General features: G+C 38.9%; 2 protein-coding genes across 4 annotated transcripts; both read right to left on the bottom strand.

Annotated features, from left to right (window-relative positions):
* Positions 1-259: 259 nt before the first annotated feature.
* Positions 260-6,090, bottom strand: LOC124998621. Its single transcript, XM_047573041.1, has 7 exons — positions 5,140-6,090; positions 4,247-4,552; positions 3,424-3,732; positions 2,744-3,031; positions 2,559-2,660; positions 2,439-2,467; positions 260-990 (listed from the first exon to the last, which is right to left on the bottom strand). Exons 1-7 carry the CDS (start codon positions 5,183-5,185, stop codon positions 922-924), a joined length of 1,149 nt encoding a protein of 382 aa, XP_047428997.1. The 5' UTR covers positions 5,186-6,090; the 3' UTR covers positions 260-921.
* Positions 6,091-6,334: 244 nt separating this feature from the next.
* On the bottom strand, positions 6,335-12,789 carry LOC124999185 (cytotoxic and regulatory T-cell molecule-like). Of its 3 annotated transcripts, none has more exons than XM_047573983.1 (6): positions 12,058-12,789; positions 9,527-9,826; positions 8,782-9,075; positions 8,527-8,646; positions 8,417-8,445; positions 6,335-6,806 (listed from the first exon to the last, which is right to left on the bottom strand). In XM_047573983.1, the coding sequence occupies exons 1-6, from the start codon at positions 12,101-12,103 to the stop codon at positions 6,765-6,767; spliced, it is 831 nt and encodes a 276-aa protein (XP_047429939.1). In that variant the 5' UTR covers positions 12,104-12,789; the 3' UTR covers positions 6,335-6,764. The 3 variants fall into 3 exon arrangements, with proteins under 3 accessions (XP_047429939.1, XP_047429937.1, XP_047429938.1); XM_047573981.1 differs by having other exon boundaries at positions 8,527-8,700; positions 12,058-12,784; XM_047573982.1 differs by having other exon boundaries at positions 8,527-8,700; positions 9,527-9,823; positions 12,058-12,780.
* Positions 12,790-13,278: the final 489 nt, after the last annotated feature.

Here is a 13,278-nt window from a genome sequence, read left to right as displayed (position 1 = left end):
CGACCTCCAACAAGAGCCTTAAGTGGACCAAAACCACCAGGTACATTTTCATTAGCTTAGCGTGAGCCTTTTATATCTACACAGGAAGCCAGGTCTTCTTCCATTGGGTAGAACGTGATGCAATTCGTATTTCTGCAGTAGCTCAGTCTGGATTTTAGGCTGACCACATTAAAACAGGAGGCTTGGAAGGAGAAAATAAAGTGTTTTAAATGTAGTTAAAAGGACCTTCAATAAAGGACTTTCCAGTCACAACAGATTCTCACCATTCATCAGCTTTATTCATATTTGCACATCAAACATTTACGAAGCAGAAACCTGTGTTCAGATATAAATAGCTATGCCTCTAGATGACTTATTCACAGGAAAACAGAAGTCTCACTGCTTACACCACCATTAAACAATCTCCTTCCTGACACCTACGAAAGACACAATGAAACAGCATTATTGGCCTCTTAACTTCCTTAATTTGGCTCATTTCACATCATTTGTGGTGATGGCACATATAGTACCAACTTGTGATGTGTGTGACTGAAATCTATAGATCTAAAATTTTGCTGAAGACGGACGTCTTATGGTGGATTTCTATCAATGATTACAAACTGATAGAAAGACAGATACTTTAGTCGTCTTTATGAGAAAGTCACATTTCCATCAGCTTGATGAGGATGAGAAACACAGAGACATGCAGGTTTGAAAATAATGTTACAATAGTAGTAAATATTTAAAATATATAAACTATAAAAACACAAAAGGTGTGTGTGTGTGTGAGTGTGTGTGTGTGTGTGTGTGTGTGTGTGTGTGTGTGTGTGTGTGTGTGTGTGTGTGTGATTAGGTGCATGTGTATAAGGTGCATTGGCTACACATTGCGTGTGGTTGAGTGTGCATGACAGAAGAGAAGGTAAATGATGAGCTGAAGCTGGTTCAGTGCAGTGCAGAAGCTGCATTTTCATAGTCGGGTGCATCATCAGCAATGGCATCGTCATCATGAACCTGTGAACAACACAACACAACACAACACAACACATAATAAGCTAAGAGGAGCTTCAAGGGAACCTCTGTGGTGACAACTAAAGGGTTCAGGACGCTGCTGACCAGTCTGGGAAACAGCCCATTGGCTGGTTAACAGTTATCCAGCTAGCAGATGTCTCTAAGACTTCCTGTCCTGTGCAGTAGCCACCACTGCAAAGTTGGACCTTGGTAAACTATTTAAAATCAATACAGCAGTTTTGTGCTGGAATTTGACATCTGGTCCAAACTACAGAGCCTTTAGATTCAGCATATTGTCATCCCTGTTTCTTATGCTCCCATTTTTATTGTGTTATGATACTTGGATGCTTCTATCTTCTAATTTTACTTCCAGCACATTGTGATTGCTCGGTGCTCCTTCCCTCATTTGTAACTCCTGTTTCTTGTTTTCCATTTAGTTTGGTGAGTATGTAAAGTCCTCCCTCTGCCTTTGTCTTTTGTCAGTTTGTCTCTGCTGGTTTCTGTCTGTCCCTCCCAGCCTTACCCAGCAGTAGTGATGCCCAATAGAGACTTTGTTGAGGCCTTGACACGTGATTTGAAAAAAAGGTTCATTATTGGAAGCTTTAATGACACAGTTTGCTCTGTTAGGACATCTAGTGGACAATGAAATGTAGTACATTTGAGATGTGTCTTATTGCTTCACGTTTGTGTGGGACTTGATTTGCCACACACATTCCTGTTTGACTACACAACATGATATTGTGGTTTAAATGTTATAAATAAATCATATACATATATCATAAATTAAATCTAACATAGATTATAACCATCAGTGGGAAGTGAACCCTTTGCTCCACTAAAGCAGGATCATCACTTTTACGATGTACCACAACCCCCGTACACATTGCCACCTTTTTGTTGACTTACGCTCGCGCTACACTCTATTGGCCTTTGCAAATTTAGTTGTGTTTCTGTCCAACTACGTAACTAATTTATCTATTTTAAGTAACGATTCTTCACAAAATGCGCAATCTGATACAACACTTGTAACTCTCAAAGCAGCTCACACTCACTAAGTGATCCGTATGACAAACCAAAGCCTTTCATCTGCTTCAGAGCTATCAATCATGAGAACCAGGCAACAGCTCAACGTTTATGCCTTTTAGACTCCGAATCAGGAAATTATAACAGATGATGAGCTCAAAGACGAAGTTATTCTGATAATGCAAAACAGACTTTTTTGGAATGTGGTGCACCACTTATAATAAATATATTTACACAAGTCACCATTTTTAAGTTGACATGAGAAGAGACAACGAGTTAACTAATCCTTGAATGTTTCCTTAAATATATATTTTCAGGCTTTTGGGAACTACTGACTGTAGGACATGGATACATGTACCAGGGGGCAAATGACACATTACAGGGATGTAGTGATTATGTGGGTGGTGAAAATGTTTTGTTTAACTCACATTCTTGTCTTCCAGTGACTTCTTTCTTCCTGGAAAGAGAGAATGAGAGATAGAGAGAGATGTGGTTGACTTCCAGACTTCAGATTTCGGTTCAGTTGGTTATTATCTGAACTGCCTCACCTTTGTCTCTGATGATGAGAACGGTGATCACAATGAACAGGATCAGTCCTATGATCTTCAGGAGCAGCATGACGTAGCCCAGTGCAGACCGCTGAGTGGAGTCTGAGGACAGCACATGGTTCAAATGATGAGAGTTTATGGAAACTAGAGAAAGAGGCTAGATTGGCTTGTACTTGGTGTCCTACCTGAGAAGACAGGAGTGTAGTGAGCTTCTATCTTCACACTGTCTCTGTCAACAAACTGGCAGGTGTATCTGATGTTGTCTCCACTCTGATGCTTCACAGTCATATAAGAAACACAGTTCTTCTGTCCATCGACCTCAAACCGAGCTCCATCCAGCTCAGCTCCTGACTCATTCAGCCAGCGGATGCTGTTTAGTTCACAACGAGGGGATACTTCGTATCTTAACAGAGAGCACTTTAATGTGACATTTCCATCCGTCTTTGGATCAGCGTCTGGTGGAGATGGAGAGACTGAAAGAAAAGTGATGATAATTATTGCAGCAGAAAAAACTTTAGAGATTTTCTTCATGACAAGACACCAATAAGTTCCTGTCCATTTTTTGTTGTCGTCCCAGTTTGATTTGATGTCTAACAAAAACATTAGTTTAATGGATTTAAAACATGAAGATGGACTGAACCAAATAAAAACAAGGCACATCCATGTACGACCTGAGTCCATCACTGAGAGGGTCCCTCATTGTTCAATGCTGTCCCAAACACTGCAGCTTGTTCTGGACTTTAAAGACTTCTACCCATGACGACAGATGTTTAATCGTCACCATCCACTCATACACAGCTGAGGGAGGGTTTCCAATGAACATGAGGTTGTGTCCAGCTAAATGCGTTCATGTTAAAATACTCACTAGTCAAAATATTTAGAGACACAAATGTATCCATGTCAGTGGTTCTTCCAGGCCGACAGGTGTATCGACCAGCATCCTCAGCAGCGACGTTGTTGATGATCAGAGAGCAGTTACTGGACAGACTCAGTCTGGAAGCTCGAGCTGAGACCTTCCTAACTTTTCCACTATCGACTTCACTTATAGTTTCAGATGATGTATCTCTGTTGTAAAGCCAGTTAATGTTGGAGCATGTTGAGAACACATGGTCACAGGGTAGAATGACATCACTTCCTGGTCTGTAATAAACATAGACAAGTCCTCCTCTGGCACCTGCAACAAAGAAACAGTCATTTCATGTTAATTTTCTGCTTCCAGACGTGGACTGAAGTAAAAAGTGAAATGAGGGGAAGAGAAAGCAGAGAAACTGCATTTGCATTGAAAAGCCACAATTTTGATCTTGAAAAGGACCAAAAATCATTTACTGATATGAGGTTTACTGATCTTCAGAGATAATGACATGTCAGCTCTAAAAACCGGTGGTTTGTAGCAGAGCAATAACGTTGTGGCTGCTCTGAAAAGGGACATTTCTGCTCAACACCACTAGATGCCTCTGTCTCTTTCTGCCGACTAAAATAAAAAATAAAAAGAGGAACACAGGGAAACTGTGTCACAGTCTAGAATCACACCAAGAAATGGACACCTGTAGAATTAGTTTTATATTAAAGAGTTGTCCCCATGACGACAGATGTTTAATCGTCACCATCCACTCATACACAGCTGAGGGAGGGTTTCCAATGAACATGAGGTTGTGTCCAGCTGAATGCGTTCATGTTAAAATACTCACTAGTCAAAATATTTAGAAACACAAATGTATCCATGTCAGTGGTTCTTCCAGGCCGACAGGTGTAGAGACCAGCATCCTCAGCAGTGACGTTGTTGATGATCAGAGAGCAGTTACTGGACAGACTCAGTCTGGAAGCTCGAGCTGAGACCTTAACTTTTCCACTATCAACTTCAACTATAGTTTTAGAAGATGCATCTCTGTTGTAAAGCCAGTTAATGTTGGAGCATGTTGAGAACACATGGTCACAGGGTAGAATGACATCACTTCCTGGCCTGTAATAAACAAAGACTTGTCCTCCTCTGACACCTGCAGCAAAGAAACAGTCATTTCATGTTAATTTTCTGCTTCCAGACGTGGACTGAAGTAAAAAGTGAAATGAGGGGAAGAGAAAGCAGAGAAACTGCATTTGCATTGAAAAGCCACAATTTTGATCTTGAAAAGGACCAAAAATCATTTACTGATATGAGGTTTACTGATCTTCAGAGATAATGACATGTCAGCTCTAAAAACAGGTGGTTTGTAGCAGAGCAATAACGTTGTGGCTGATCTGAAAAGGGACATTTCTGCTCAACACCACTAGATGCCTCTGTCTCTTTCTGCCGACTAAAATAAAAAATAAAAAGAGGAACACAGGGAAACTGTGTCACAGTCTAGAATCACACCAAGAAATGGACACCTGTAGAATTAGTTTTATATTAAATATCATGTGAAATGTAACTTTTCCATGATCTATCAAGGAATTAAGAGTTACTTTGAATTTTGCCAGTAGAGCAAACCACTGTGAGTTACAGTAAGTCAAATACCACATGTTTTAAACGGAAAACCAGCCATACTTCAGGCTTTAAAGGGTTAAAAGTTATAAAAAGTTAAGCAAACATAAATCTGTAACTTACCTTCAAACTGAAGCAGAAAAATGAGGATTATTCCCAGTGAAGACATTCTGTCTCTGATGTCTTTAAACACTTTTTGTCTCTGTGACACAACTACCAGAGTGTTGACATTTCCTCTTTTTGTGTTACTAAGAATTAGGAACAGCGTGGAGGGCGTTCTTTTAGGCGTTTGCGTACATCCTTTAGACAAAACTAATGTTCGTCTCTCTCAAAATGGGATCACCAATGAAGGAAATGTCCATTTTTGGATTTAGTCTTGGAAATGTTAAGACACTGCGGTTCCAGAAGAAGTTGGAGTATATAAGTATAGACACCATGGGAATGTCCAACCATCATACCACTCAGGAAGGAGATGGTTCCCAGAGATGAACGTATTTTAGTCCGAAAAAAACCTTGTGAAGACGATGGTTGAAGCGGAGGCTTATGAGGCTAAGAAAGTGTCATTATCCACAGTGAAACAAGTCCTGTACCAACATGGGCTGAAAGGCCACTGAGCGAGGAAGGAGCCATTACTCCAAAAGCAACACAAAAACAAGCCAGATTACAGTTTGCAAATGCACACAGGGTCAAACAGCTACTGTTAGCTAACTACAAAGTAGTAATCTGACAACGATGAATTATCACACACAATTCACAGTCGAGGAAAATAAGTTCCTAACTTTATAATTGTTATAGTTATAGCTTATTTCTAACCGCACAGATATATTATGAGGTATAAAAATGTTGATAACGCTTACGTGTATGTTGCTGTGTACAAATAACCTTCAGGGTGGTCAGACTGCTGGCATTAGATGTGTGGATCAACAGTAAATGTACCTGACGCTCACAGCTGATAAAAATCAAAGGTTCCCACAGTTAAACTTTGAAATTCCATAGAAAATGCTTGGAGTCATTTTTGACCTCATGTATGGAAAAGTGTGGTACTGATACAAATGATGCAATTTATTAAAAATACAATAATTAGATACAAATCCAAACGGCCTCATGTCACAGACAACTTATTTGAGGAATGTATAGAAGATTGATGATCAAATAAACAATAATTAAATTAAACTGGAATTAAATATGAATAAGGTATATTAAATATGATATATATATATGATATATATATATATATATATATATATATATATATATATATATATATATATTATATATGTATATATGTATATATGTATATATAAAGCAAGTCTGGATGTAAAAATAAAGTTCAGTTTAATGGAGATTTACTATAAAGGTAATAATAGGTGCTGCATAGAGGATCAGCACATAAGGGGAAGGTACCCACAAGGAAAACATGGATACATCAGTCAAGAACAAAAGGTAAATCCAGGGTAGATGAACAGAAACGCCAGGAAACACATGGAAAGGCTTTGCACACACTTTATGCTCAGCCCAGTGCTAATCATGTAGCTCCATGACCCTGGAGGAACGTCCTCTCAGCTCACTGTGTAGGTACGTACATGTATGGACAGTTCATTTCACTTCATGAGACTAAATGATTGAAAACATGAAAACAGAGGGATTAAATCATTTAACTTAAAATCTCAGCCTCCTTAACATTAAATTCCAATGATTCCAGAGTTACGGAAGCTCAGAGCAGCACAGGAGCAGGAGGGTGGTTTCCTTCATTTGGGTCTATCCTCGGGATTGGCACCAACATTAGGAACCTGTGAAACAAGTAGTATTAAACTAAAAGATGCTTTAAAAGTGACAACTAAGAGGGTTTGATCTCAACTTGATCTGGGCATCCATCGGCTGTCACCTCATGGTTTGGGATTCGGAGACAACATTCAGTATTTTGGTTCTTCTGTTGTCACATGGGTGTCAAACTCATTTTAGTTCAGGGGGCCGCATACAGCCCAGTTTTGAATTTAAGCAGACTGACCAGTAACAGCATAATAACACATAAATAATAACAGTTTCCCTTTGTTTTAAGTCAAGGAGAACAAGTACATTGTGAAAAAAAATTACATTTAATGAAGAAAAATTAGTGCAATTTCAGCACATTGCTGCCCTCTTCTGTTCAGTTCTGGGTTCATGTTCTGTTGTCCAGTCTTCCTGAAACTGCAGTCTTCTATTAAAGTTTCACATATCATGACCTGGGCCAGATTAGACCCTCTGACGGGCCGGCTTTGACCTGGGGGTCGAATGTTTGACCCCCGTGGGTTATCCAGTCAATGGGCTAAGACTACCTTAACCCTAGAACACACGTTAAACGTTATAATTAAGAACACCATCACTAACACTGGGTATATTTCACCCCATATAATATACCAATAAAAGTACAACAAGACATGCTAAACCGAAGTACTTCTTGTTCAAACTGTAAATTATCTCATAAAAACAAAAAATCTGTGATAAATTAGGTAATTTTTTTAACAAATAAAAAATATAATAACGGAGCTAGGAACTTGAAATTGGGTCCACCCATTCCTGGGACATGTGAGACTTGTCCAGTAAAGACACAGTCTTCCTGCATCCCTAACAAACGTGGAAGAGAGAGTCAGAATATAGCACATTCTGAATATGATGAGCTGAATATAAAAATGTTTTCAACCATTGGAAATTAGCACTAAATGATATTAATTCATAAACATTACACCAAATAAGAACTACATGTAAATTCCAGGACCGCTTAGCTAGCTCTAGCATCAAAGAATAAATATCCTTAGCTAGGGATTTCTTTTTATTCACTTGTTGGTGAACTGGGTTATCCAAGCCTGTGACAGCTGTGTACGGTTTGTTGCCATAAAAATCTGTTTGCATGTTATTACAATCATCTGATTTAATATGAAAACGTCTAATGAACACGTGCCTGTAGGAAAAAAAAAATAAAAAACTTTGACGCCAGGGTACAACCTGAGGGTTCCCATGGACCCACGCAGAGATGCATGAATGGAGTTGAGCAACATGTTACAGTGTACATACCTTTGTATTGTCTTGCTCGTGCTCAAAGTATCGCATTTTAAGTTTCAAATCAGTCGTGGAGTTCAGTCTCAGGTGACTGCCGGAGTCCAATATTACATCAGATTTTGTCACTACCTCAATCAAATTAAATATCAAATTTTAAATAAGTTTTTCCTTAGCTCTTGTCATGTCCAGTTTCCACATCCAATGTCAATTATTAGGGTTCATCGTCCCTCCAAATCTATGACGTCTCTACTTGGTCTAATCGTTTCACAATTTTCTTATGTGCACGTTATAAAATAAATCTTTATCGTTCACCCAGACCAAAGTCTTTCCTGATCTAATTTTTTTTTTTTTTTTTTTTACTCACATTGCTGTGTTCCAGTGGCTTCTTTCTTCCTGGAAAGAGAAACATTAACAGAGCTCTGGTTAAATCCACAACTTCTGATTTATGTTAAATTTCAACTGGAACCGTCTCACCTTTGTCTCTAATGACAATAACGGTGATTCCAATCATCAGGATCAGTGTCGTGATCCGCAGACACAACATGACGTAGGCCAGAGGAGACCAGGGAGTGGACTCTGTGGAGTCTGAGGACTCTGTGGACTCTGTGGAGTCTGTGACATCTGTGGACTCTGTGGAGTCTGAGGACTCTGTGGAAAGGACATGGTCCAAATGATGAGTTCACAGAAACTGGAGAAAGAGGCTAGATTGGTTTGTGTTTGGTGTCCTACCTGAGAAGACAGGAGTGTAGTGAGCTTCTATCTTCACACTGTCTCCCTCAAAATACTGGCAGGTGTATCTTCTGTTGTGTCCACTCTGGCGTTTCACAGTCAGACGAGAACCACAGTTCTTCTGTCCACTGAGCTTGTACTCAACTACTTCACCATCCAGCTCAGCTCCTGACTCATCCAGCCACCGGATGCTGTTTGGTTGACAATAAGGGAATCCTTTGAATTTTGACAGAGAGCACTCTAATGTGACAGTTCTACCACTGTTTGGATCAGCATCTGGTGGAGATGGAGAGACTGAAAAAAAAAAAAAGTTAATATAGACCCCTTCAGGGTTTGTACACAATGTGGCATTTTTTGAGGGGCGGGACTTAACTGGAGGCAAAACATCTCAAACACTACAAACTGTAAATGCCGGTTAGCATATTTCAATGGGCTATTTTGGCAAGAATGGACGAGGAAAACACGTATTTTATTGAATATACTAATACACTCACTCCCCATGACCGTGAGTGTTATTTTAAAAAGTTGACACTGACTGATGGATGATTTGACCAAAGGACACAGTCTGGTCCGTCATTATCAAGTAAAGCCTCTCCAACAAAGACATTACAATTACACCCCCCTTGAGATTAAATTAGACTAAGTTTGACCCCCCCGATGTAAATGATCTTCACTTAGTAGAACTATTCAAATCTGTGTGATATGTTTATAAGAGAAAATAATCGGCCCATTTAAAAAGACTCACTGGTCAGAATGTTTAGATTCACCAGTGTGTTGTGGTTAGTGCTCTTTCCAGGCCGGCAGGTGTAGAGACCAGCGTCCTCTGCCGTGATGTTGCTGATGGTCAGAAAGCAGTTCCTGGTCAGACTGAGCCGGGCGGAGTTCCTGCTAACGTTTCCGTTCTCTGCCACGAATATGGTCCGAGACGGATCTCTGGTGTAAAGCCAGTTAATGACGGAGCATTTCACTTTCAAGGACACCTCACAGGGCAGGAAGACGTCTCCTCCTGGTCTGTGATAGAGAGTAAAGTGTCCTCTGACATCTGCTGGAAGCAAGTGAACATGTTTATCAATTAGCTGCGTTTCCATTCCTCCTGGGAATGTGCTAAATATTTCAATAAAAAATGGGTAAGGTTTCAAAAAACCTCTCAGATATCTAAAGCTCATATGAGGTGGTTTTTCAGACGTATCGATAAAAAACATTATTGCAAAAGTGCAATGGAAACACTTTTTTCTCAATTCCCCGTCACCGGAGATGATGCAGGGGGTCATGTGACCAGTTTATTTGAAGTTCATCTTTAACCTCTTGAGACCCAAGCTTTTGTCTGCTTCACATTTTTAATTTCGCCAAGGTGTTTGGGATCAGCAGGACCGAAGACGTATAAAAACTAAGTATCTTCTTTCAATAGGACGTTGTAGTTTTTGAAAAAAAAACAAAAAAAAACAAAAATAATGTCCTCGTGGACACTGGGGTTATTTCATTATTTATATTATAATAAAGTCACATCCTCAAATGCCACATGGTAGTTCTTTGCTTTTGACAACATTTCTTAAGTATGCACGTCGTATCAAACTAGGAACGTTAATAAGCGTAAAATCGTCTGTAGAATGAATCCACTATTGTGTTTTTACCGACTAGTGTATTGACCCTTGGCTACCACTAGATGGCAGACTAAGGTGTCCACTAACAAGGACAAGGGGTTTAAATGAAGTAGAATAATCTGCAATGAAACCTGAAACTTAATGTCCCCATATGAGGACGCAGGGTCTCAGGAGGTTAAGAGAAAAATTTAAGACATTTATGAGATATCACCAGACGAGACTTTACAAGAATTACAGCTCATTTGCAAAACACCGTTCAATGACAACAAACAGCAATTGGACCTTATCGAAATTTCAGAAATATCACTTTTATTTTTAGAAAAACTAGAATTGAAACGCAGCTAGAGTCAGACCTTTCATAAGTGATAGGAACTGTATTAAAGGTGAAATGGGAATAAATGATTTTTCAAATCTACATTTTTATATTGCGTCTAAACAAATGCAGAAATAAACAACTTACAGAGATTTAGAAAAAGATTAAAAGGCTTCGTTTTGTCTTTTGAGAATTTTGAGAACTGCAGAACAAGCATGGTTACCTGAGCTTAAGAGCTGATTTGAAGATTCAGACGCTCAGTATTCTGCTCATATCCAACCAGTCTGATTGTATTTTCATTTATTTGGCTCAAACACATCAGGATTAGAAAACTTGAACTTGTGGTTTGCAGCAGACACTCCACAATAATGTGGTGATTGCAGCTAAAAATGTAGTTTATGCTCAACACCACTAGATGACGCTCCATGTCACAGTTTAGAGGTTAACACAAACGTTCCCAAATCTGGATGAAAGGGAGCAGAAAGAATAATAATCTGATATAATATGACACTTTACCCCAAGAATCAATTTACAAATAAAATAGGTATTAGCCAACACTGAATGTCACGTGTCCATTTTAGTTCCAAAGATACAAATCCATCATGAAAACCAAACAACAACAAAAGAAATGAAAATAAATGTTTGCAGACCTTTCATGACTACACAATCAAACTAACACGTCTGGTTATATTTCCTTAACATACTGGCTTTGATTGTTCTTCTAAATATAAATTTGGATTCTTTGATTTCTTAGTTCAGATTGATCCATAACCTGATTTCTTTCACAGAAACACAACGTTCCATAAGTTTAATCCTGAATCTGATCCTTTTAACTTGCTTTCTCTTTGTTCAAATCTTTTCTGGATGTTGATTGGTAACATTTATATATATATATAATTTAATCATGATTTGCAAAATACTGTGATCTACTAATTCTTCAAAGTTCAACAATTTTAACTAAAGGAATAGTGATTTTTTTGGATCTCTATCTTGTTATTGAAATTCAGACTCAGAGCAGAGTGTGTGGAGGTTTATCACACTGACAGGGCGAACCCTAACCCTGAGAATAACCCTAACCCCAACTCCAACGGTAACCCTAACCCTAACAATACCCCTAACCCCGACAATAACCCTAACCCTAGCCCTATCTCGAGCCCTGACCCTAACCCTAACCCTAGCCGGCCCTAACACTTCTTGTGCTATCAACAGATCTTGCTCAGTTTAAAATACAAGAATCCTCATACCTTCTAATTATTTTACCAATTCCACAGCAAGTATAGTTAAAGTTGCATTTTATTTCACTTTATTTTTTTAAAAAGAGGTATAAACAATTAAGAAAGCAACAAAAAAATGGTCAATTACCTTTAAACCGAAGCAGAAACATGAGGATTAGTACCAGTGGAGACATTCTCTGTCTAACTTCTTGAAAGTCTCGTTGTCTCTGTGACGGAGGTGGTGAAACTTCCTTGTGTTTGTGGTTGAGTGTGAGGGAAATGACAATTTGGAGTTCTTTAGGTGTCCGTGTACGTCCCTCAAACGCAACTTGTCTTCCTCAAAACGGACTCAGCAACAAGCGAAATGTTAATTAATGGATATATTCAGAGGACATATTGTTTGGACCGCACTTAAATAATCCCTATTTATGGCATTTCAATTAAAATTTTGTCTCAGTGGGAATACAGAATGAACATTTACCTGATAAATGGCCTGGAGACATTTGACATGAGATTTATTTTAATAAACTCACCCAGTCCAAACCTTGTTATCCTGTGTAGTTCCACTTCCACGTTTCCTTTGTAGTTTTCTTTCTGCATGGTTAGTTAAAATAGTTAAAATTTCATAAACAAATACATGGAACCAACAGTGAAAGCGACCAACGCATCAAATAAAAAAAGCGAATGAAGCGGTAAATGGACTTAAGGATTTAAGACTTGATTAAATGTAATTTAAGACCTACAATGCAAAATATGCTCATATTTAAGACTTTTAAAGAAATCCTGCACTCTAGAGACAAGCTCTTTCTATCTCTCATTCTGGTCTCTTTGCCTTATTTCAGATTCTCTGAAAGGAAAAGGGAAGACTAGCACAGATTTCTGAATTTCTTTAAGTTGAAGGTAGTTCTGACAGAACACACAAGGCGTCACAGTTTGTTTTGTACAGTGTTGCGCAGTAGGTGGTGGTCTGGTCTGATGAAAAGTGTTTTTTTACATCACATGGGTGCACGGGCTGCACGTGTTGCACCCGGATGCTTTGTAGGAAGAAGGCAACGTGTGGTGCATTGGGAAATGTTCTTTTAGGAAACCTTGAGTCTTGCCCCTCAGTGCTTCTACGGTACGACCTCTGATTGGAGTAGAGTAATGCAGCCTGGTGCAAGAATGGTTTGAGAAACATAAACCCGAGAACACTACCTAAGGCAGCAGGTCATGATGATCGATGTAGCCAATGTGGTGTTCTGGAAAATGAGGTATTGTGTCTTTCCTGTTGCCAGTTCAAGTTCTCCAACATCATTACTATAAGTTGTCCTTTGTCCACATTCATAGAAACACTGTTTCATATTTGAAATTGAGGACTTGAATCTAACGA

The sequence above is a fragment of the Mugil cephalus genome, chromosome 21 (assembly GCF_022458985.1).
Source record: "Mugil cephalus isolate CIBA_MC_2020 chromosome 21, CIBA_Mcephalus_1.1, whole genome shotgun sequence".
NCBI classification, from domain to species: Eukaryota; Metazoa; Chordata; class Actinopteri; order Mugiliformes; family Mugilidae; genus Mugil; species Mugil cephalus.
The sequence above is the reverse complement of the archived record's forward strand: the minus strand, read 5'-3'. Positions and strand labels throughout refer to the sequence as shown.